Below are 25,402 nucleotides of genomic sequence, written 5' to 3' on the forward strand. Positions count from 1 at the left end.
TGGCTCGTTGGCCCAAAAGTGTGCGGTGCTCGGTATATATAGATTTACCGAGCCAAAGGATGTATATACTCGTACACAGGCTCGACTGTGCGTGCCATGTCAACATAACTCAGGACTTGATTGAACGGAGCTGCAGGCCATAAAAGCGACAGTAGACGACATAAAACGAGGCACCGTTTTGTCGCTGAAACTTTGGCTAGTTTTAAAATCAAACGACTCATTTGTAGGGCTTTCGCCGGAGTCGGAGATGGAGTCGGAGTCGCAAACACCCATAGAACCCGTAGAATCCGCAGAGATTAATTTGTTATTGCCGCCCCGGAGGACTGTGGCCTGTGGAATTTTTAGCGCAGCACTAAAGGTGCAAAGGAATTTAATTAAATGTTCTTCCCGTTGCGAAAACTTTTGCAGCACTGCAGGCAGGACCTGTCCTGGGATTCCCAGGACAATGCCATCTTGTTGTCAGGCAGGCAGCCATTTCGGTGGTCGCCTGCCACTTGCCCCTTTTCGCGGCACCGGCTCAATAAACTAAACAAATTTGCTGGAGCCAAGGCGAACAACAACCGAATGGGAACTATGCCGGTGCAGAAGTGCAAACAAAAGTCACTTGTCCTGGTTGAATTCAATTCGAAAGGAGGATGGGTCGGAATGTGTGCAGGATTCAACTAAAAATGTTTAATTTGCTTACTACTTGTTTAATATTATTGAATCTTTGAAATCAGTGTCACCAATATAGAATAAATTACTACCTAACAACTTTCTTTGCAACGGCGTTAAATTTGCAATTTCTTAGTGGTCGCCCAAGACTTTAGAACACGCTTTGGCCATCGATTTCAACTCGTTTAAGTAGAACTTGCAGGCGGCTTGTAGCCCAACCGCATCCGTCATAATCAACCGAATACCAGTCCGGTTTTGACCACAAAGCCTGCCACCTCCCGACTTTCCCCATACCCATCCCGTTGATTCCTCCGCCTGCAACTGGCCGCCCACAAACATCGCCATCAGCATCTGCATCTGCATCTGCATGCCATTGAATGGAGTTTAAAGAGTTCATAATCCGAAGAGTACACAAGACCAGACGTTGGGCGCTGAGGTCCAGCGTCCTGCGTCCTGCGTCCAGCGTCCAGGAGCTAGTAAAACAAACTGATCAATGGGCTATAATACGACAGACGGGCGAACAAGGACAGCTTTTCGGGCGGAGAAAGGGAGAAGAGCCTGGCTGGCTGAAAAGCCCAGACAGACAAAACATGGACAGCTGGCATGAAAAATTATTTACTGCAAGAAAAATCGCATGCAACATTTTTGCACCCAACTAGTGGCGAACAGGGGCTTTAATAGCACTAGAGAGGTTATCGTGCTTGCCCTAAAATATTTGAGAACATTTTCAAATAATAAAATTGGAAATTTGGTAGCTTTTCTGCGCTAAACCGAAAGAATCTCTGGCAAATAAATCAGTTATATTTGTTTACTATTTGGTTGGTGGCACAAAACTGAGTTCTAAGAAAAATGAAAATATTTTTCAAAAGATATTATTTGATTATTATTTTGAATATCTACTTCGTGACACGCGCCGATCTCTTTGGGTGGCAGGAACCTAAGGGCACAACGTGAGTGACGACGCATCGAGAGCGGGTTACGTGCACCACCACCCACTGGTGGCAGCCACCGCAGCACCCCGATCTGCCCCCGGAAAACAGCAGAATGACCAGCGGCATGATGAAGTTGCCAATGATGATGGTAGCTGCTCGTTGGCAAGAGGCATCTGGAAGCGGCAAACTGTAGACCGAAGCCCCTGCAAATGCGAGTGGGCATGCCGATGGAGATGAGGATGACTGGGCAGGCGACACAATAATGCCGCCATTAATCTTCTGGCACGACTGATTTGTTTGACTTACGGCTCACGGCGACAGGCGGCATCAGGGGGAAGGTCCCTGGTCTTTCGTCGCTGGAAGGGGCATTTCTGATGGCCGAGACAGCCAGCTACGAGTATGGCTTTAAGCAGCGACTGGCCAACGCACATTGCAAAATAATTTGTGTAAATCATTGGCGCTCGCTGCCAGTGCATTATATAAGGCAAATACCGCGTTGAAGTCCGGCCATCAACACTCAGCCTGTTTTGACAGTTGTCGCCATCGTCGGAGCGACATTCATAATTTGGGTCTTGTTAATGAAAGGTTTTTCAAGTAAGCGTCGAGCTGCGAGCTTACTAGTTTGTGGCTAGGAAAAGTGAACTGACGCTGTGGAAAAGCCATAGGAAAACAACACTAGGCGACAAGTTTGCCATTAAAGATTAGTTTACAAAGTATCCATAACTTTTAACTTGCCATAATAACAAAAAACGTACTCATCAACAAAAGAGCTTGCAACTATTTTGCTTTTCCATATGTGCTGCCCAGTGTAAGCAAGATGTTGTAATTTGGCGATTTTTTAACAAATGCTCGCCGCATGTCCGACAATCATTATATCACACCCATGTGCGTTGTGGCTATCTCCACAACCCCTTTGCAGCCCCCCGCAGCCCCCCGCAGCCACCAAGTCAGCCCGAAACCACCGATGAACTATCACTCAGTTTTGGCCTCTGAAATGGACTTGTTCAACTATCCGATTGGCCGGCCAAAGCGAAAACGAAATGCGAAAAGTGAAGCCAATCCCTGTTACCAAAGACGACCGCAAATTACTCTCCACTTGAGTGCGAAAATTGCAGTGGAAGTGGGGGGAAATACTTGGTTTTCCAGGCGCAGAGCGAGGGGCATCCAGAAAAGGCAGTGGTGTGAAAAAATTAGGTTTCCAGTTGCTGCACTTGGATCTGCTGCCTGAGAACTGCCTTGACATTCGAAATGCTAATGAGAATGGATGTTATTTTCACTGGAGGAGAGAGCTGAATGTGTTCATCATTTTTGAAAGGTATTCGCTGGAACCTTTGAGTTACCCAATACCTTTAATCAGCTAGCACATTAAATTTTTGTTACCCAACCTTTTATGCACCTGCGGAGTCATCTCAAATCTCCGCAGAAAAGCCTTTAAGTTCGCTGGGTCTTTAAAGAAAAATAAAATACCATTTTCCTTGGTATTGTGCAAGGCCTTTGATGCATTGCCTTGATTAGAAGCACGCCCACAAAACAATGAAATTTTCAATGGGTGCCTGCCAGTTTCGAAGGCAATCTTTTTCACATTTTCATTGTATCCAGCGGGCAGTGGCAGAAAACGCAGTGCCAACGATGGACAGCTGTCCAGCTGGAGTTGAGTGGCCAGGACCAGGAAGCAAAAGACATGGCCAAAGAAAGATCAAACCGGGCCAGCTTAGTCATTTTATCATGCCAAAATCATTTGAAATTTGACAGAAAATTACAAGACTTAATGCCGCCCACTTGGCTCCAAGGAAAAAAAACGCGGCCGCAAGGAAACCCACAGAAGGAAAAGCGAACTGCCAGCTCCGGGCTCCCCAATCGAAATTAGTCAAAATTTGACTCGGGTTAGACAAATGGCCAGCGCGAATTTCCTCCGGAAAATAGAGGAAAAGAAAGACTAGTCAATGGCGCTTTCTGGCGATAATTATGAGTAATTTATTTAATGATGATTTGCATTGCGGACAAAACGTAAACAACGAAACTGAAAAGCGGGAAAAACTGTTTTTCACTTGTTTGCATCTGCTGCAGTCGGTTGTTGTTTTTCTGTGTGGCCCGCTTGTGGCTGCTCCTTGATAATTGCAGTTCATTTGCAGTTGTGGGTCGGTTGATATATGGCCAAAAACTGTGAGTGAGTTTTTCTGTGAGCCAGTCGTTTGGCGTTGCTGCATTTTTTATGGCGCCCATCAATTAAGCAGAGCGAATGAACGCCTTGGAGTTGCACTCACATACAACACGACACGTTTCAATATTAATTCAGCCCATCCACCGCAGAGCAAAAATGCAGACACACCTAATTGCCGAAATGGCCGAAGGCCATAAAACTTTTAACGACACAGTCGAAAAGCCAAAGACCAAAGACCAAAGTGGCGAAAAACGCGTAAACAATGAGCACCAATATCTTTGGAGGGAGGGGTGGGTTCAAGGGTTAGAAGGCGCTCGCCACGCCCACTTCGCTAATAGATGGCACATAAATTTGTAATTCGTAACTTGAAACTGCGGAAAAGTGAAAGATAAGTGGATAGTTGGATTACCAACTCTATTGCAAATTTCATTTAACTTATATGCAAATCTGGCTTAACTTAAGGCTTATTTATAAATCTTGTAAGACCACACAAATGCAATCAAGTTGAATTGGAGTGAATTGAGGTGATTCACTTGTTATACCTTATGCCAATAATAAGCCACATTTAATATTTAATTTTGTTAAATATATATCAAGACTTGCCCAGTTAAGTTGGTCTCATTAAAATTAAAGCCAATTTATACAATTTAAGTTGATTTAGGCCATTGAAATGGAAAGCTGCACGAGTGCTCAATTCTGGGATGACGCTTATCAGTCATTTTACTGGAAAATTGCATTGATACAAAAATTATTTCCTGCCGTTTGTCCTTGAACCAACTAACTAGGAAATGTGGAAAATAAAAGACCATGTATTTTCAATCAGCCAAGTGCAACAAATAACAACGAGTGTTGTTCTGTGGAAAAGATTTTCAGCCTTCCCAGATTTTCTTGCTGTCTGTTGTTGTTTGGATTTTCCTGCGTGGCATTGTTTGCTTGCTGCAAATTGAACATTTTCATTAGATTTTCGTTTTCGCCATGGGTGGGTGTGGAGAAGAAAAGCCCTGGCACATTCAATTGTAATGCCCAGGAGAGCGATTCAATTGAATCTGTTTGTTTTAGTATACGGTTCATTTATTTGCAAAAACGGATGAATGAAAGCAACGGCCATACATTGGTTTTCCCCCATCTTTGCTGAGTAATTTGAACTTTGTCGAACTTCCGGTCAAATGGCGAGGGCTTCTGCCTCATAACATATGCCTGGTATTGTTCAAGTGCAGATCCAAGTAGTTCTTATATATTTCAGGTGTGTTTGCCGGGCTTTCCCACCTTCTCCATGTGAAAGTTTTGTCCCAAAAGTTTCCCGCTTCCGCCATTTTCCCCGGGGACCTCTTAAGATTTCATTGTGTAAATTTACTGCGGCATTCTTTGCTCCTTTATGCTGCTGCCAGCATATAAAACAAAGGAGCGGCCAAGTAAAAAGAAGTAAAATAAAAGCCAAAAACAGAACGACGCCAAATTCAAATCGCGAACTGCTTAAAAATGAACAACAAATGAAATTCCCATAGGTGCCAGAAGTTTGCCGCGTCTGCAGGCATTTAAATGGCACGGTGGCGTATACGCAACGTCAAGGAAATCTCCTCAGCTGTGCCACCAAAAACTTTTGCAGCCTGCATCCTTGGTGTCGCTGCTCCTTTCACCTGCTTCTGTGTCTGCGAACGGGCAGGGCAACATTTAATGTCATGTTTGTAAGTTTCTAGACGATGCCAACATGTTACTTTTGGCCCGCCCCGGCGATTCCTTCGTCCTGCCCAGAAGTTCCTGCTCCTGATTCGGGTTCTTCCGCTTCTGCGTTTCCCGGCGACGGCAGAAAGTCACTTTCTGAAAATGTCTGGGCTCGGCTACCACGTACTTCGCTAGCTTTAAGTTTCAATAATTAAATGGGAAACTCACAACTTGTCTTGTTTCTGATTTAAAGACGTATACTGATTTCCTATTTTAATACTCACTTAGAGCGCAGATTAATTAGGTGAACATGCCCATTTAATATTCGCATCTTGTAATATTTCGATTAACATTTAAGATAATATTTTATACAATATTTTAGTTAAGAAGGAGCAAGACAGTTGGCCCGACTATCTAATCCCGCTGCCAATTAACAAGGCAGAACTATAGACAAGCTTCTTGTCAAAGTCAACATAGCAAAAGTTTTTACTATGCTCAGACATTATCCTCCAATGGCATTATAAACAATTCATAAACATGCTCGCATGCAAACACCCACAACTACAGACAGCTGGGAAGATTATGTCAGAGACAATCGGATTAATATCAGAATATCAGACAAGAACAGCTCTGAGCAGAGCAAACATCAATGAGACGACAAATTGTAATGAAAACGGATCCCAGCTGGCAGATGGCAGCGTTTGTTGCGGGTGAGGTGGGGAGGCGGGGAGGTGGGTGAGGGGCAAAAGGATTGCAATTGCTTTGTTGCCTCAGCTAATAATGTTGATCTGATTAGCCAAGCACCGCGGGGCAATTGCTGAGTAGACTTTACAATTAAATCAGGAAAACGGCTAAATGACTGCCAGACAAATAAGTCGACTTACTTGACTTTGTCCTTCTCATTAAGCCCCTGCTGCCCCCGAATGTGTGACAAAAGTTGGCATTTGAAGTAATTAAATTTAAATTGAATTCAGCCAGCAAGTTTGGGGCAAAAAAAATTAATAAAAGCGGCAAAAGCAGAAGGCAGGAAACTTTTTTAATCCTTTGCTCATTTGTTTTCCTTCGGTCTTTGGTCTTCTTTTTTTTTTTCATTTTTGGTGCGTGAAGTGGGTGGTTTTTTGGGGAGTGGCTTTGGGTTTGGGGCTGCCACTGCATTTCCGTGTTATTAAAACTTTGAATGGAAAACTTTACTGCGTAATGGATTTGAATTAAGCGAAATACGCAGCAGTAAGAACAGCCTTTTCTGCTGTTAAAATGCAAGAAATTAATAGTTGATGCACATTAAATTAAGAAAAAGGCATACTTCAAGTAATGGTTATTTACAACGTGCAACTTTAAGTTTCCGCACTCGCAGAATTAGCTCAACTGGTTACAAACACACTACATAACTTTAACACCAGGTGAAATTGTCGCGGCCTCAGTTATCGATGCTCGTAAAATGCCAGCGCTGCGAAATGAAGCCATAGAATGGCCGTGTGCCACTTGGGGATCCGTCCATTCAGATCCAGCTCTAATCGCTCCCAGTCCACCGATACCCCATCCCCATCCCCATCCCCATCCCCATCCCGACTGCAACTGTATTCCGCTGTTTGCCAGCCCACTCGCATGTTGCATCCGCTGGCGCATTGACTTTCATGTTGCGCCCCTGCCAAATGAGTCACAATTAAAAGCGATTCGGGCCAGAATCACAGCAGGGTATGTGCCCACTAGCAGTATTGTGGAGCTTAAAAAAATTAATTAAATACAAAATAACTTATGGCTAGCGGGGTAAAATAACAAATTTATTAATTCAAAGTATTGTTTAGACAAATGAAATTGAATGGAGAAACCCGTTTAGAAACTTCTGAATGAGTGCTAACAATTTCTAAAAAATATATATTAAATAATAAAATATTTGTAAAATTTAAAATATTTTAAATTAGAAGAATCTCTATACATATTATTTGGCTTTGAACTATAGCTTAATAGCCCAGATTTTGTAGAGATTTTCCAATTGGGTTAACGAAAATTCTTAGAGGTAACTTGTTGGCTAACCAATATCCCTGTCTTCGCCAATGGCCACGGGGTATTGAATGACTTACCTTACTGGAAAGCGAAAGCGAAATGGTTATTGCAACATGCAACCGCAACTGCCGAGGCAACAACGGCAACAATAGCAACAACAACAGCGGTGGCAGCATTAACCACTATGTGGCTGCGTCGTCTCGCAATAATTGTGAGCAAATATTACACGAAAGCGCGGAAAAGTGAGTTGGGGATGGGGGATGGGGGATGGGGGCAGGGGTTCCAGATTGGCGGGCAAACGGCATATTATCGTGGCAGGCGATGACGATAACCACAACAACAATGCAACATCATAATTATCGACCCGCTCCACACGATTTTCCCTGCCCCACCCCCCACCACCCATCGAAAAACCGCCGGGGCAATTATGCCAAAAGCGCGTTTATTATGTGAAAAGAAACCAGAGATAAAATATTGAATTCGAGTCAGAAAAAATAGCGAAGCTTAAATCATTTGAGGAAAAGCCGTCAAGGAAATCGAGTAGCAAAAAAGAAGTGTGCGTGTGTGTGTAGGTTCGCGTAAAAGAAAAGCAAATAAAAAACAGCAAGAAAAGCCGAACAACAAAAAGTGTAATATGTAACGAAAGTTGTTGGCTGCTTGGCGGCGCTGCATTTTACTTTATTTAGACCACGTTTCTGTGGCACATTACGAAATCAATCCGGAGTTGCATTCAAACTTCAGCAACATCGGCGAACAATTAAAAGACTCACGGAGGCAGCACAGTTGGCACATTTTATTGATAATTAAATAACGCGAAATCTGAAGAAGTGATTGAGCTAGGCAATCCATCAACATGCAATCAAACTGGGTCTAAAGGAGGTAATTGTTTCCGCTGACTGGGTGGTTATCCAATATTAATTGCTTGCCGTCGATTTAAAGGAGTAGTAAAATATTTAAGTGCTTTTAAAATGGTCTTTAAGTAGCTGACTACTTTACAGCCTTATATAATATTCATAAAATGGTTCGTGTAGCATACATTTTTCCTAAAATCAGCTAAGAACTCAGTCCTTGTTAGCTTGAATTTAATGGCATTTTCACCAATGGTACGGACGAATGTCATTTGAGCAGCGCCACAGCGTCATTGAATTGATTTACCAACGCCCATTGCTAATTGACAGCGGCATTCATTAGCCTCTTCCCGTCCCCAAACACCCGATCGTCGATGGGCAAGGGGCGGAAGGGGCGGCTGGCAGTGGGGCGGAGCGGAGCGGGAACTTCTGGGCGTGGCTTTTGGCGACAGGATGATGATGGCGCGTGCAAACATGCTGAGCACACAGACACGGCTCGGTTGCAGTTGCATGTGCCCCAGTTTCCGTGACCGCTGCCGCTGGCTGCGCCATGAATTTCCCGTTTGCCACTGCCTATGTATACATTTTCCATTTTTCCCCATTTTCACCACTGTGACATAATGACGCGCCGCTCGGGCTTTTGATTGATCGATCGAGACGGAAACAGGAACAAAAACTTAAACCGGGAGCGCCGGCAGGCTGAACCAACAGCAAGGTGTCAAAATTGTTACAAATCAATATAAATGCAAAGTATAAAAATAACTCACAACTTTGATTGTTTACATTAAAGGCCTTTTGCCCATTCAGCTGGGCACTTAATTTGCAATCTCAAATATGACAGTAGATAAACTCGTTTCTAACTGCAATCAGCAATGCAATGAAATCAGCAATCCATCGATTTGTCTTTAAACCAGCTAAGCACTTGTGACTGCAGAAAACGTTTTATAACTGATAATGCAATTTGGTGATACACTAACTCTATCAGCATATTCCATTTGATAAGTTGGCGGGCGGCACATTGACTAGTCGATCATTATCCCGATTCACTGATAGTTTCAAGCCCAGTTCCACATTATCTGTAACCTCATCTGAATCGCCTTCCTCGCAATCGGAATCCGTCTCTGCCTCGGAACCAGAATCGTTTTCCGCGTTGTCCTGCCAGGGATCGGACTTCCTAACTCTTTGCTTCTGGAGTCGCCCCAACTGATTGGCCAAGCCGAGCGCACGAAACTTGACCCACATGACTTTGGTGGCGTAGACGGCGACTGCGGCTGCCGCCAACCATGGGTGTTGCATCATCATCCGGGCACCGGAAGTTGTGGCGTCCACGCCATGAGGCGTGGTATCGGGAACTGGGGCGGCAGCCACCCCCTCACCTTCCGCCGACGTGCCCTCTCCTCCAGCGGATTCTGAGCCACTCATATTGAACTTCTAGCCTGGCAAAGGAATAATAATAATAATTTTAAAAGCAGTTGTTGACAGTTAGGTGTATGGTGTGTGGATGCCGTAAACTCAAATTTGTTCTTTACAATCATCAAATTCAATCATGATATCTCAGAAAAAATGAAAGACACGCCGATACGACAGCAGCACCTTTGGCAATATGCCGAAATGGAAAAACATAAATTTAAATGCTCGCGTCTGAATAGACGAGTACTTATTTCTCCCACTTTTCCGCCCACCGCAACACAAATAGATTTTTGTTAATGTTAGGTTACCATACATTCATCGCAGGCTTTAATGTAAACTCATAAAAACTAATTCAATATCGCAATGGCTTACAAGGATTTTGGTTTATGTTTTGAAACTAACAATTTGTGTCCCCCAAGTGGACGATTGACGATCCTCCCCTACTGAAAACGCAAGCATTACAACAATTAGTGTAGTTGTCCAGTGTAGTTGTGTGTGTGTGTGCAGTGTCCTTTCATGGTCCTTCATCACCGAATCGAAAACTAGCAATCGGCGGGGGCAACTTCGATCGAGCGATGGCTTAGCCTCGGACTGTCCATTTTCAGCCAGTTTCCTGGTCCCTCAGCTGCACCTGCCACTTGGGGCACGTCGTCGTCGTCGTCCTCTTCATCGGATTCAGATTCGGTGTCTTCATCAACATCCTGCAAGGATTTAGACTGCTTTGCCTGTTGTTTTTTGAGTCGCTTTGCCAGGCCAATCTCGCGCAACTTGACCCACATGACCTTGGTGGCATACACGGCCACTGCGGCGGCCGCCAGCCATGGGTGGTTCATCATCATACGGGCACCAGATGTGGTTGAATCAGCGGAAGCTATGGTGGTGGGTGCAACTTCAACAATTTGTACTGGTGCACCTGATCCCGCCGGTGATTCGTCAGCCATTTTTGACTGCAAGACAAATTCAACAAAAAACGGCGGTACAATTAAATCACAAAAGTCAAGCTTCTGAATGTAAAAAAAAAATCCAAGTTTTTTCGTTTTTACTTGCCTGTTGGAGTTAAAACGGCTACGGCAAAATTAATTTCTATTATAGTAGTAGTTGTTAACGGTTGGGATGATGGCGTAGGAATGAGTTGAGCTACCGGCCAGATGTTTCAGGTCTTGGCATTTCGAAAAATCGGCCTGCTGAGGTTGAATTTAAAAGCGTTCTAGTAGGAAGTACAATGGGATGAATTGAGTAAATGTTGCATAAAAAGTAAATATTATGTCAACTTCTTAAAAAAAAAAGGTCTGCTTTCTGCTATTACTAGATTGATACTGAGCTAGCTGGTCATCAAAGAGAACGCCGTTTCACTTACTTAGGCCTCATTAAGATAAATGTACCCGCATTAAGTGAGAATAACCCATGGTACCTTCGAAAGGCCTGCTAAGGTAGCTCTGGAAATTGGTTTCAAATGGTTTTTAAGCCTGCAAAGCCATTTGGAACTGCAAGACTAATGACGTCTGTAGAATATTCTAGACGTACTGGCGCCCTGCCTCGTTTTATCTCTGCTGACTCCTCCAGTGTGGTGTGTGATTTATATTTCATAAGTTGATGAATTTTGTAACAAGTTGTCACATTTGCCAGCTGAGAGTTGTAGCCAGCCCCTGCTTTCCCTCGACTTTCCCACCTCCCCTCCTTGGCCATATCATTTCGGCTTCACCCAAGCGACAAATGACACAACGCAAACAAATGCAATTTGCATTTGCATTTCGGCGTATACATACGACTGTGCTTGTCTGAGTCAGTATGCACATGTGTGTGCGTGTGTCTATGTGTATGTGCGTAGTGTGGTGGTGTTAATTTCATACACAAACATTTCAATTCCGGTGCCAGTTTTAACTTCAACCACACGATAAACTCCATTAAAATATCTTTACATCAAATTATATTGTGCTTTTTTAATTTAGTCTTACGAAGTTTTCTATGTGTTAGAAACTATTACAAAAAAATTTAAAAAAAAATTAAAAGAAAATAAATTATTAAATTTGAATGCAGGTTTTTAGATAATTGCTCCAGACACATTTAGAGGTATGCCACTTTAAAATCCGATTAAGATTGGTTGAGTTATGGACTTTAGAACTTCAGCCTTGGGACACATCTTAACTTTACAACATTATAACATCAAAAAATTCGAAAAAACTGTAAAAAAAATAAATTTCCAAATTTGAATGCAGATTTTTAGAGAATTGCGCCAGAAACATTTAGAGGTATGCCGCTTTAAAATCCGATTAAGATTGGTTGAGTTATGGACTTTAGAACTTCAGCCTTGGGACACATCTTAACTTTACAACATTATAACATCAAAAAATTAGAAAAAACTGTAAAAAAAATAAATTTCCATATTTGAATGCAAATTTTTAGAGAATTGCGCCAGAAACATTTAGAGGTATGCCACTTTAAAATCCGATTAAGATTGGTTGAGTTATGGACTTTAGAACTTCAGCCTTGGGACACATCTTAACTTTACATCAAAAAAACATCAAAAAAATTACAAAAAAAATAAAAAAAAATAAATTTTTAAATTTGAATGCAGGTTATTAGATAATTGCGCCAGAAACATTTAGAGGTATGCCACTTTAAAATCCGATTAAGATTGGTTGAGTTATGGACTTTAGAACTTCAGCCTTGGGACACATCTTAACTTTACAACATTATACCATCAAAAAATTAGAAAAAACTGTAAAAAAAATAAATTTTTAAATTTGAATGCAGGTTATTAGATAATTGCACCAGAAACATTTAGAGGTATGCCACTTTAAAATCCAATTAAGATTGGTTGAGTTATGGACTTTAGAACTTCAGCCTTGGGACACATCTTCACTTTACAACATTATAACATCAAAAAATTAGAAAAAATTGTAAAAAAAATAAATTTCCAAATTTGAATGCAGATTTTTAGAGAATTGCGCCAGAAACATTTAGAGGTATGCCACTTTAAAATCCGATTTAGATTGGTTGAGTTATGGACTTTAGAACTTCAGCCTTGGGACACATCTTAACTTTACAACATTATAACATCAAAAAATTAGAAAAAACTGTAAAAAAAATAAATTTCCAAATTTGAATGCAGATTTTTAGAGAATTGCGCCAGAAACATTTAGAGGTATGCCACTTTAAAATCCGATTTAGATTGGTTGAGTTATGGACTTTAGAACTTCAGCCTTGGGACACATCTTAACTTTACAACATTATAACATCAAAAAATTAGAAAAAACTGTAAAAAAAATAAATTTCCAAATTTGAATGCAGATTTTTAGAGAATTGCGCCAGAAACATTTAGAGGTATGCCACTTTAAAATCCGATTAAGATTGGTTGAGTTATGGACTTTAGAACTTCAGCCTTGGGACACATCTTAACTTTACAACATTATAACATCAAAAAAATGACAAAAAAAATTAAATAAAAAAATTTTTTGAAATTTGAATGCAGATTTTTAGAGAATTGCGCCAGAAACATTTAGAGGTATGCCACTTTAAAATCCGATTAAGATTGGTTGAGTTATGGACTTTAGAACTTCAGCCTTGGGACACATCTTAACTTTACAACATTATAACATCAAAAAATTAGAAAAAACTGTAAAAAAAATAAATTTCCAAATTTGAATGCAGATTTTTAGAGAATTGCGCCAGAAACATTTAGAGGTATGCCACTTTGAAATCCGATTAAGATTGGTTGAGTTATGGACTTTAGAACTTCAGCCTTGGGACACATCTTAACTTTACAACATTATAACATCAAAAAAATTACAAAAAAAATAAAAAAAAAATAAATTTTTAAATTTGAATGCAGGTTATTAGATAATTGCGCCAGAAACATTTAGAGGTATGCCACTTTAAAATCCGATTTAGATTGGTTGAGTTATGGACTTTAGAACTTCAGCCTTGGGACACATCTTAACTTTACAACATTATAACATCAAAAAATTAGAAAAAACTGTAAAAAAAATAAATTTCCAAATTTGAATGCAGATTTTTAGAGAATTGCGCCAGAAACATTTAGAGGTATGCCACTTTGAAATCCGATTAAGATTGGTTGAGTTATGGACTTTAGAACTTCAGCCTTGGGACACATCTTAACTTCACAACATTATAACATTAAAAAAATGACAAAAAAATTAAATAAAAAATTTTTTGAAATTTAAATGCAGATTTTTAGAGAATTGCGCCAGAAACATTTAGAGGTATGCCACTTTAAAATCCGATTAAGATTGGTTGAGTTATGGACTTTTGAACTTCAGCCTTGGGACACATCTTAACTTTACAACATTATAACATCAAAAAATTAGAAAAAACTGTAAAAAAAATAAATTTCCAAATTTGAATGCAGATTTTTAGAGAATTGCGCCAGAAACATTTAGAGGTATGCCACTTTAAAATCCGATTAAGATTGGTTGAGTTATGGACTTTAGAACTTCAGCCTTGGGACACATATTAACTTTACAACATTATAACAAAAAAATAATCAAAAAAATTACAAAAAAATGAAAAAAAAATAAATTTTTAAATTTGAATGCAGGTTATTAGATAATTGCACCAGAAACATTTAGAGGTATGCCACTTTAAAATCCAATTAAGATTGGTTGAGTTATGGACTTTAGAACTTCAGCCTTGGGACACATCTTCACTTTACAACATTATAACATCAAAAAATTAGAAAAAATTGTAAAAAAATAAATTTCCAAATTTGAATGCAGATTTTTAGAGAATTGCGCCAGAAACATTTAGAGGTATGCCACTCTAAAATCCGATTAAGATTGGTTGAGTTATGGACTTTAGAACTTCAGACTTGGGACACATCTTCACTTTACAACATTATAACATCAAAAAATTAGAAAAAATTGTAAAAAAAATAAATTTCCAAATTTGAATGCAGATTTTTAGAGAATTGCGCCAGAAACATTTAGAGGTATGCCACTTTAAAATCCGATTAAGATTGGTTGAGTTATGGACTTTAGAACTTCAGCCTTGGGACACATCTTAACTTTACAACATTATAACATCAAAAAATTAGAAAAAATTGTAAAAAAAATAAATTTCCAAATTTGAATGCAGATTTTTAGAGAATTGCGCCAGAAACATTTAGAGGTATGCCACTCTAAAATCCGATTAAGATTGTTTAAGTTATGGACTTTAGAACTTCAGACTTGGGACATTTTTAATTTTTTTTAATTCTTCAACATTATACATTAGAAAAGCTACAAAAAAATTAAAAAAAATAATTTCTATTGATCCTGATCAAGAATATATACTTATATACTATACTTATAAGTAAAGATAAATATATAACAAATTTCTACAGCCAATTCGATTTAATCTGTCACGACGATAAATTTAGTCTCGACTGCGACTCGGTTGGTTGTGGATTGTTTCGTGCTGGGAAATCATATTTGTGCAACGAGGCGTATGAGCAACAAACGGAATCCATCTCGATCTGCCACAGATGTACATTTTGATCGATGTCCAATGCATAGCTGAGAAACCAAAAGGAAAGGCATTTCAGTTGCGTTGGCAATTGGTTCGTCAACTGCGAATAGAGAACGCTGATAAATAAACCGCTGGTTGGTAAATCTTTTACAAAAAGTTAAATGATCGCAATCGTTTCAAAATTAAATATTATTCAAAGCTCCTGTTTATTTATGCATTGGCATGAATTTAATCACTTGCGAAATATGATATGTATCTCACATAGCGGCGGACTTTTTTCTGTTCGGGCCTCTTGGCGATTAAATCATATGGCGAGAACAATGAGTGATATTTCACGGGGTCTGCATAATTTACCGCCCGGAAGTCGCCGCGGATGTCGAGAGTTTAAATGCGGCGTCTGTTTTTCCACCCACTGCCGCCCTCATGCAATTTTCCTATCCATAAGTAGGCTACACCAGGCGACTTGCACTGTGTTTTATTATCCTTCTTTTTTTGCCGCCTGCATTGTTAGCCTGCTGCCTTTGCAGTGTCCTGTTACTTTTATTTTATATTTTTTTGGCAGCAATTTTATTGTTGCACAAAGTTTCCAATTGCACAATGGAAATGGGGGAAAACCCCCATCGAAACTTTCGACCCACGCCCCAAAGTTGCCAGAGCTTGCAAATGCATTAAAACAATGCCGAAATTCGGAGGCTCAAAAAGTGGAGAAGGCACCCAACTAAAAAAGGATATGAAGGCGATGGATAGTAGACGGAAAATACTGCCATACAACTAGACAAATATTAATGTCTGTCATCTGTAACCTTGGCCAAGTCCATAAAGTAACATTGACATCTAGATTTATGTATCATCATGCCGACATTCCACAAAGACAACTTTTTGGTGATTTTCCTTATGAACTTTACCTTGTTAATGCGAGTTTGTTCATATATTTTATTGGCCTAGATGGCTCGTATTTCCTCCTGAACCACACAGCACTTTTCGCACGCAGTTTTCCGGCTCTGTTCCCACTCCCCGAATGCCAATATCAAATCCCAGTTCCCTTTGTCATTGTGAATACTTTGGGTCTTTCGCCTTGAAAGCGCCATAAATCTTTTTATGATTCTAGCTTCTCCTTCGGCAATGACTTGATTCGCCTTTCGCAGTGATTGTTATTGCGACTGCGACTCTGACGATTGTGACGCATACAAATTTCGATGTGTTTGTCACTAATACTTCCAGATCCCATGCAATTTCCCTAGCAGATATACCCTTTTAGAATAGCTTCCAAAAGGCTTAATTCAATTTATAAATATGCAAAAAAGGTCTTTCTTTGTTAAATGTATTATTTCAATGAAATGTGAAATAAAGGGCATATAATTTCGGAGTAATTTTTAGGTTGTATATAGCTTCCTTCCGTTCAACAGTTCTAGGAAGGTAATACTTCAGCGTAGGGTAAACCTTACTTCGAGCCATTGCAGTGGGACCCATTTGAGCCATTTTCAACAAACATTTCGCGGCAGCACGCAACGCCATTTTGGCGACGAACGCCATGAAAACGGAAAATGGCCCAAACACGCGACGTTCCCGGCTGATGGGAAAAAATGGTTCTAGGACGAAAGACTGGAATGGAGTATGGGGTTCCGCTTTTGGCCGGAACAGGCCAGCCCACCATGGCGCCACTGCCAAAAACAACTACAGCAGCAACCGGCTACAACAAACGTGGCCATAAGCAGAGCGCCACAGTTGGTTTGAGTTCGGCATAAGCACGGCGCCAGCAAAGTTGTAAAATCGGCAAATGGCATATAAAAATTGCTGGAATTGTTGTCGTCACAGTTCAGAGACGGATTCGGATTCGGATTTGGATCTGGCTTTGGGCCGTAAGCGCCAGCCAGACTAGTTCCACTTCCTCGAAATGCAGTGGAGATGGGCGAGGTAAAAGGTTAAAAACATTCGCTTGATTATTACAAATATTTTGGGTCACCGATGCGTTTTGAAGCGGATTATGAAATCAAAAAGGTATTTGCTACGGAAAAAGGCTGATAGTCAAATTGGTGAGGTATCATTACAATTTATTGGACAGTAAAGAGTTCATTTTCTATAAATTATAAAATGTTCAACTTCAGCCTGAAATAACTAGATATAATAATATTATATTATTATACTATCTTTAAGGGCACTTAAATCATTTGAATGATTGGCAACTATCTGCACTTGTTAATTTTAAACCAAAACGATGCCATCAATCATAATTTAGCACTTTAATATGCGCCATTAGAGCTCTTTAAATTCGGAACCTAATGGCCCCGTAAAAAGTGGCAAGTAATTAAGGTCAACGTGTGACAAAATGCTTGTAGCCTTGCTCATTATTTCCTTTATTTTTTCCGCGGGCATAAAAACTTTTATTAATTGTATGACATAAGCCCGTTGGGCTGCCGAGGTTGTTGGTCGCTGGAGCTGGGGCTGGGAAAAGGCGCGAAAAGCTGGAAAAGCTGGAAAAACTGGCACAAATCATTACACACGAGTGCGGCAGGACAACGTTGACAGTGGCCAATTCGCACACACGCTCACACACCCGCACAACAATGCAAATTAGCGTAGCCGTTTTATGCAATGCCATCGAGTCATTAACACATTGACGTCCTGCGTCCTGGATCCCGAATCCCGAATCCTTCTCATGGGTCACAGTTTGAGTGTGCGTGTGGACATGTGGAGCATTAGTGTCATCAGCACTCGTGCCCCATCACATCAACACCAATCTGCGAGGACAAGGGAATGGTGCTGAAAGGACCTCGTTTCTGGCTTATCCTCGGGTCCTTACATTCATTGAAATTAGATGGCTGACACGGAAAAAAGTCAAAACGATTAATGGGTTTTGGGAACTTAACTAATTAAAATTGATTACTGAGATACAAAGGGACGAGAGTTAATACATGAAGTGTGGCTTAAGCCAGGTAATATGCATATTAAACTATTCGAAAAATATGAATAGAAATAAATTGCATTCAAGTCTAAAGATTTTTCCTTTAAGGACGCACTAGCATGTTTGGGGATGTTTAATAATTATTTCCTCATAAATAACTTAAGTCCCCAGTTCGACTGGAAGACACTTGCATTAGAAATGCATTTTAAATGACCATCATGCTGAGGTTCATTAATGGAGTCCTTGTGCCACCGAAATTCATCTTGAGAGTTGGTACCGAAACTCGAGCACATCGTCATCATCATCAGGTAGGTCTCGAGTACGACAAACGACACGGAATATGGAAAAATGAAAAGTAAAAATCCAGCTGCCTTCCTGCCATCCAGCCATCCATCCATCCATCCATCCAGCCATCCATCCATCCAGCCATCCATCCAGCCATCCATCCATCCATCCATCCAGTTCAAAGCCACCTGCAGCTTAATCCCAAAGCTTTGGCATTGCTTTGGATCAGCCAGTAGTCGCGTACATATATAGAGTGCAGTTCAGGTGCAGGTGGATATATGCGATGATAACGATGATGGTGATGATGATGATGATGAGGATGATGATTGCGATTGCGATGGCTGCAGAACGCTTGACAATGACGCCATTGAAAGCACTTTTGCCAGCATTATGTGGCTGTGTGAATCCGGAGCTGAAGGCAGAATCTGAGGTTGCGATTGCGGTTCGGATTGACTTGGAGGCGGGAGGCGGGGCAACAGTTTTCGGTTTGGCAATCAAAAAGTCATCAAATATGAATTTTACGCTATAATTTTTCACCTGAGCGGGGGATCTGGATCCTGGGCACCAGCCACCGACGTTTAGCTGCCATTTTTATGGCTTTTCTACCTGGTGCACGCCCTTTGGCACGTCTTTCAACTCAATTGCACTTTTGTGCATTTCTTAAAAAACTACTACCCATGTAGGTAGGTGTCTTCCATTTTGTGCGGCAATGTATGGGAATATATATGTATGTACAGACAGATGTTGGCAGACGTATTTGAATTGATGGAAGTGTGTCCTGTGGCTTTTTCGAGGAATATATTCAATTCAATATACGCATGTTGATTGAAAGCGATTGGGAAACGAAATGAATGCAAGAGTGCCGAAACTCCGTGCAAACTTTACGGATAAAGTCAAGTGTTGGGATATCTAAAAGTTTGCATTTATCCAGCTTGCAGTTAATCGCTTCTGGAATTCAATCTTTGGTTACTGTGAGCACTGAAAGTAAAGCTGCAGAAAGTAGGCAGTTTATTAAGATGGATATATGTATTTAAAGAATATAGTATTTTAGAGAATTGGTAATAATTATATATGAATGTGTAAGGATTTAAGTATTTGAGGTTTCAAAGCAATTTAAGCACTGAGCATTAACTTCTTAGATTAAACATGCACATACTTATTTCTACTCTCTGCAAACACGCTGTTATTTTTGTTTGTTTTTTGTTCAGCCGCCTAGGGAAGTTCCGCACTTTTTGTATTGGGCAAGAATTAAATTAAAGTTTATGCAAGCGTAACGGCAGCCAGGAAAAATCATTTGCCACAAAATCCACTAAAACCCAATTTTGTGCCAACAAATAAAATGAAACACGCACAAACAGCAGCCGCTTCAGTGGCGAAATAGCAACAAAGAACGAGTCCTGGACGAGCATGTGTAGAAATATCAGGACCAAGAAGGAAAACCTGCCATCCAAGGACCAGACAAACCGATACACCCAAGGAAAACGCAGCAAAGAACACAGCAGCAGCAACAAAAGCAAACATGTGCCTCAAGATTTTGCACTATATGGCAAAAGGGAAAAATGTGAGCACACTGCAAGAAATGAGCACCAGGATGCTGCACTTGAATGCTAATTACAGTGTTTCAAGCATAACTAAATCAACTGCAAAATATATTTAACATTTTCAAAATCAGTGATTTGGTGTGGAGGCCAATTGAGTGGAAAGAAGTTTTCCACAGTGCAGAAAGTGAAGAAAGGGTGGCGACTTGGTTAGCTGGAGTCGGGATTCGGTTTTGTGGCTGTAACGCAGATAAGCAAAAGTTTCCCTCAGTTCTTAAGTTGAAGTGGATGTGGGGATGTGGAAATGCGAAGATGTAGAAATGCAGACTGAAGAGAGTGCAGAATGGAAACCGAATCAGAACTGAGAAATCATGTCATTTGCCAGGCAGCGCCGCAACATTTTGCCGCTTTTAATGTTAGCCAAACTGTCAGATGATGTTTTCTGCTCGTCCTTCTCCTTATGCCAGTTGGGCTTAAATAGTGTTCACCCTCTTGCACTTTAAAACTGAACAATACAGCTGTAGATGCAACATGCATTCTAAGCATGCCGATGAAATACAGACAATTGATTAAATTACTGCATTTTAACTGAACTCCTTTTAAACGAATTCTTTAAGAGTTATGAAAAATTATTATATTTGCCGCTAGATGGTAAGGTTAGTAAAGACTATGGGAAACATATACAAAAATTTCTAATTTAATTTCAAATTTTTTCCATCAACGCACTTCCCTAAAAATTAGCACCATTTCGCTGGCTTACTTTCTCCGCATCGGATCAGATTTTCTTCCTGCTTCTCCTCCTCGGTAATACAACACGCCATTGCATATTTTTCAAATAATTAAATGCTAACCATGAGGACCAGCCAGGGAAGCGAGAAAGAAAAGTTGTCGCGACATCAAGATACCAAGATACCTAGATACTTTTTTTCGCCTCCCTTTTGAAAGCTCAAGCTGGAAAGCAAATGACGATGATGATGAAAGTCAAGTCAGTCAAGTCGGTGGCAACTTGAAGCCAACTTAGCCAGTCAGCTGAAACTGTTGCCCGGCTAAAAAAGGTAAGCTGCAACGGCAGCCCAGATAAACCGTTATCAAAAGTTGCACCGCCCACTCATCACACCCCCCGCGATTATCTTTCCAAGTCAGTTGCCGTAAGGCGACGCTTTTAGTGCACTCTTCTCCGTGTGACAGTTCATAGTTCACAAACGACAATGGCACAAACAAACAAACAAGCAGCGCAAGGAGACGGGAACGGGTAGGGGAACGGGACTGCTGTCCTTCAGCTGCCAGGATCCACTGCTTTGACATTTGCCACCTGGAACATTTCTTTTTCGCAGTCTCACTTTTGGCCCGGCAAAGTTTTACCAACTTTCGCCCACTTTGGCATTGCATTTGCCTGAGCCACTTGTCAATAGATTTCAGCTATTTTCCACGCAGAGAAACGTTAATTGTTTTGAGAATCGTATTGCTTATTAAATTTGCGTGGTTCATGCAGGGAATATTACAAATTCCCCCAATTGAAGATAACTAATTATATAGCTTAAGAGCTTACCTGTGCGTCTGTGAAAACCAATCTTGTTTAGCGCAAGCGTTTCTTTTGATCTCTGCGTGGCTGAAATTGCGCATACGCCACGTGGTCCGCTAATCTGAAAGCAAGTCTCTGAAGCTTTGACTACGTATACTTAAAGCTAATTTAATTTAACCGATGCAAATAAGAGGACCAAACTGTATTCACACTTTTGCTGCATGCCTCGCCGCGCAGTCAACTGGCTCATTCAAGTATGCTACTTAATTTCACTCATTAAGAGCGGCAATCGGGAAACCGGAAAATTACGGAATGCCAACACAATCAGCTAACACAACTGTACCAGCGAAATTCCCTCAGCCCATTTGACCCTTTACATATGCCTGTGTTAAATCGATTTAAATCTGGTTGTACTTAAAACACAGTACAAACAACAGTTCGAATCTGCAATTGGTAAAGTATCTAGAAGATAGCATCTGGCAGTATGAGATAAATATTAATACTAGCCCCAATCTCTATGGCCTAATATTAATACCAATTCTAATATCTATTGCTAGACTAATATTTTTAGTTATAACGTGGTTTTCCGCTCAGTTTCGAGTGTGTCGAAATGAATTGTGTCCCTCCAACAATTTAGTATTCGCTATTAGTCGGACTTCATATTCAAGAAAAGAATGTCATCTTTGGAGGGAACCGCTCCGCCGGCAGAATTGCCACCTTGCGCTGCAGGATTCACCTGGGTCATTCTAATGAGCACCTGCCTGCCGAACTTGGCACGCACAAGAAGACGTTGCTTTGTAAGAGGTCTTTGTGATAATTAAAATGAGTCATTAAGAAGAGAATTCCCTAGCTTGGATATTACTTTCACCAAAAACTGAAAAAGTGCATGCGCCGCAGATATGACAAGGAGCAGGAGCCAGGTGTGATAAAGAAGTGGATGGATCGCACGACCAAAAAACCGACTACAAGAAGACCTTGTCCTAAGCGCGGATCTCGATACACTGGCGATTGGTTGGGCTACAACTCGGGATATGGAAAGAATGAACCGCTTCCATAAGATCGTTATTATGGGATATTTTTAAATAAATATATTACTTTATTTCTAAATATTTCCAAATAGTTGGAAATAAATAAATGCGCTAAAATAAGTAAACATACCAACTTTTAGTCGAATCCTAATCGCAAGTAGCACATGAATTGGAAACGGCTGTGTTACGCTTGCGGCTATTATATTTATTTTCCAGCGCATAATAAATATTTTACACGAATCTGCAGCTTCTCATTGTTTTCTGCGACGGACAAAACTAAAAGCCAACCAACTGAAAACCCTTTTCTTTAATTTTTCATTGCAGGTACGTTCGCTGATTTGACGACAATGAGGAAAAAGGACACTTGCCAAAACAAATGTCACGTGAGCCACACAAACTTTTCGTTGCCCCTTTGCTCTGTAAATCTGGCTCTAGTTTTGCTTTTCCTTGCCGCTTCTGGTTGGTTCATCATGGCAGCACATAGAAATATTTGGCTACCCGACAGCATAATTTTTTTGTTCGCTTTTCCTTATTTCCTCGTGACTTTTTTCTGAGCTCTACGATTTTCTCTCAACCCGATCCGTGATTTGGCAGCCTGAAATCACGTAAGCCAAGGGGGAAAGGCGAAAGGGAAAGGGGTAGTTCCGTCATGTGTCTGCGTCTACTTTGCTCTGATTACAAAACCCAACAACCCATTCACTGAGAAAAATATTCACTTTAAGACTATTTTATTTCATATGTTTTTCGGGCATAAACTGCTTCAATAGAATTATTCAAGTTAATCTCCATTATAGTATTTCTTTAAATATTTTATCACACCTATTCCCATATTTAAGTACATACTGCACTAAAATACGAGCTAAATAATACACATTTTTATTTGTGAATTTTTAAGCTACTTACCCAACATTTTAAATACATCCAGCATCAAACAACTATTTTATTTAAAAAAAGGGAAAACACGCACAGGTTAATAACCCACCTCATTATTAGTAATAAATGATAGAACAAAATGTATATTTTTTGTAAATATCTATTAGCTTTATGGAGAATATTTTCCCTGTGCGGCAGCAAAAACAATTTGGCAGCCGGCTCGCGCGCTTTGTTAACGCCCGAGCGACCCTCAGATTCTTTGGATGCGGATGAGGATGTGGATGTGGATGTGGATGTGGATGTGGATGTGCATGTGAGATGCAGCTCGGCTCAGCCAGTTTTTGTCCTTCTGCAGCGCCGCTCCTTCGTTGGCCAACTTTGTTTTAAGTGAAAATTGAAACTGAGCTCAGCAACTGTCCGATGGCTTTTTATTTGGTGATTGCTTAGCTGCGCTGCTGCTGCTCCACCTCGTCCCTTTCAAAAATCGTGTAACTGAAAACTCAAAGCAAACGAAAAATCTACGTGACACCAACGGAATGCCGGGGAAAGTCCTTTTGAAGACGAGCTAAGGACAACACATGCACAAATAACTAGTAAGGGTTTCTACTTCGATGGGCTTTCTCAAGGCTCGGCGGCAGCTTCAATTTTAAAGAACCTCTAAAAACATGTCAAACTTCGGTTTCTATTGAAACGAAATCGGAAAAGGTGCATTTATCAAATTATATAATCACAAGGCTTTTGTGTACATGTAGTATTGTATATTCACAGGACTTGGCGATGAATACAAAAGTCCTGGACCGCATAATCATGGAATCCTTGTCAAAGACAGATCCAAAGACTTAGTTTTTCTTCGTTTTTTGCGATCTCTGCCGCGATGCAGGACTCATTCGCAGATTTTCCTTGGCTTTTATGGAACTGAGAATTTGGGGACAAGTAGGCTTATGACAATCGGGTCGGCTGAGATTGGCGTTCTTATTCCTTCCGTAGTTCGAATTAAAGTACTTCACCTGCGCTTCCGTATTCTGACTGCAGGCTTCCGGTGGCAATCTGCAAATCTGACGGATGACACTTCTCTTTAAAGTTCGAGGAAGGCTGTATCTTTTGGCCGCTGCCGCCGGATTCATTGTCTTTCGTTTCAGATTCAGATTTTTCTGATCTTCCAGCGACGGGCGATCCGCTTTTTGCGGCCGCTTAAACATTTCTTTCAGCATCTGTGAAAATATATGCATTTATACAGATTTTAAAATACAGATATAAAATACCTTATGCTTGACTTACTTGTTCTTTGTTTTTGCGACGAGCCATGTTTTTGTTTTACCTAAACTGAGAATTTATCAAAATATCTTCACATCAAATTTTTATTCACTTTTCGAGGGAATAATATATCAAAGATTACTTGTTTGTCAAATATGTATTTAAAAATTGTATTGGGTGGAAAATAATTATTTCATGTTATATTTTCGTTCTTATTTTTTATTTTAAGCTTAACAGGAATTAATGCAACTGACTTCAGTAGCATTTGGAGATATTCGAGCATTCCTTCTGCGATTTGGTTTTTGGAAACACATTTGACCAAATCAATGAAGGGGAAATAAGAAAAAAACGCTTTAAACGCTTTTCAACACTTTCCGGGCCGAGATCCTTGGAAACTCAGGTGGCACTCAGGCCCAAACCCAGCGCCCCGCTTATTGACTTTCAAGCTCAGTTTACTTTCCCGGCGCTGTTTGACTTTGAGCTTGGCCAGAACCGGCGAAACCCGGGAACCTGGAAGCCTGGGAGCCTGGGAATCTGGGAACCTGGTGCCCCCGGTTTTGGCCAACAGAAGGCTGCAGGCCAACTGCTTGAACCGGAGTTCTGGGGGAAATGTTTTATGCTGTGCACGGTGAAAATTCACATAATTGCAGTTGGAATTCAACAAACAACAGCGGAGCGTAAATAGAAAGCGCAAAGTCAACAGAAAAGCGATAGCAAAAAATACTGCAGAATGGTGAATCTTGGGCGGAAAGAGAAAAAAAACCAACGAGGAATAGAATCAGCAGCGTCACCGCAACAGCAGCAGCAAATACAAACAAACAAACTAACCTTTGACCCCCTGCAACTCAACTCAACTCAACATC

General features: G+C 40.6%; 4 protein-coding genes across 4 annotated transcripts; 1 reads left to right on the forward strand and 3 right to left on the reverse strand.

The window, feature by feature from the left end:
* Positions 1-9,164: 9,164 nt before the first annotated feature.
* Positions 9,165-9,748, reverse strand: LOC6548043. Its single transcript, XM_001975201.2, has one exon. It carries the CDS (start codon positions 9,681-9,683, stop codon positions 9,243-9,245), a length of 441 nt encoding a protein of 146 aa, XP_001975237.1. The 5' UTR covers positions 9,684-9,748; the 3' UTR covers positions 9,165-9,242.
* Positions 9,749-9,964: 216 nt separating this feature from the next.
* On the reverse strand, positions 9,965-10,816 carry LOC6548042. Its single transcript, XM_001975200.2, has 2 exons — positions 10,719-10,816; positions 9,965-10,618 (listed from the first exon to the last, which is right to left on the reverse strand). The coding sequence occupies exon 2, from the start codon at positions 10,610-10,612 to the stop codon at positions 10,214-10,216; it is 399 nt and encodes a 132-aa protein (XP_001975236.1). The 5' UTR covers positions 10,613-10,618; positions 10,719-10,816; the 3' UTR covers positions 9,965-10,213.
* Positions 10,817-22,039: 11,223 nt separating this feature from the next.
* On the forward strand, positions 22,040-22,472 carry LOC26526691. The gene is made up of 2 exons (XM_026980764.1): positions 22,040-22,181; positions 22,235-22,472. Exons 1-2 carry the CDS (start codon positions 22,059-22,061, stop codon positions 22,439-22,441), a joined length of 330 nt encoding a protein of 109 aa, XP_026836565.1. The 5' UTR covers positions 22,040-22,058; the 3' UTR covers positions 22,442-22,472.
* A 1,492-nt stretch (positions 22,473-23,964) lies between these two features.
* On the reverse strand, positions 23,965-24,674 carry LOC6548041. Its single transcript, XM_001975199.2, has 2 exons — positions 24,564-24,674; positions 23,965-24,496 (listed from the first exon to the last, which is right to left on the reverse strand). The coding sequence occupies exons 1-2, from the start codon at positions 24,588-24,590 to the stop codon at positions 24,125-24,127; spliced, it is 399 nt and encodes a 132-aa protein (XP_001975235.1). The 5' UTR covers positions 24,591-24,674; the 3' UTR covers positions 23,965-24,124.
* Positions 24,675-25,402: the final 728 nt, after the last annotated feature.

Source organism: Drosophila erecta, unplaced genomic scaffold (assembly GCF_003286155.1).
Source record: "Drosophila erecta strain 14021-0224.00,06,07 unplaced genomic scaffold, DereRS2 tig00000092-arrow-pilon, whole genome shotgun sequence".
Classification (NCBI taxonomy): Eukaryota; Metazoa; Arthropoda; class Insecta; order Diptera; family Drosophilidae; genus Drosophila; species Drosophila erecta.

What these genes read in the sequence shown, in the direction of transcription:
- LOC6548042 (XM_001975200.2), bottom strand. Translation starts at nt 10,612, where the DNA reads ATGGCTGACGAATCACCGGCGGGATCAGGTGCACCAGTACAAATTGTT.
- LOC6548043 (XM_001975201.2), bottom strand. Translation starts at nt 9,683, where the DNA reads ATGAGTGGCTCAGAATCCGCTGGAGGAGAGGGCACGTCGGCGGAAGGT.
- LOC26526691 (XM_026980764.1), top strand. Translation starts at nt 22,059, where the DNA reads ATGTCATCTTTGGAGGGAACCGCTCCGCCGGCAGAATTGCCACCTTGC. An exon ending in GCACAAGAAGACGTTGCTTT is followed by an intron (nt 22,182 to 22,234) that starts GTAAGAGGTCTT and finishes AGAATTCCCTAG; the next exon opens with CTTGGATATTACTTTCACCA.
- LOC6548041 (XM_001975199.2), bottom strand. Translation starts at nt 24,590, where the DNA reads ATGGCTCGTCGCAAAAACAAAGAACAA. An exon ending in GTCGCAAAAACAAAGAACAA is followed by an intron (nt 24,497 to 24,563) that starts GTAAGTCAAGCA and finishes ATATTTTCACAG; the next exon opens with ATGCTGAAAGAAATGTTTAA.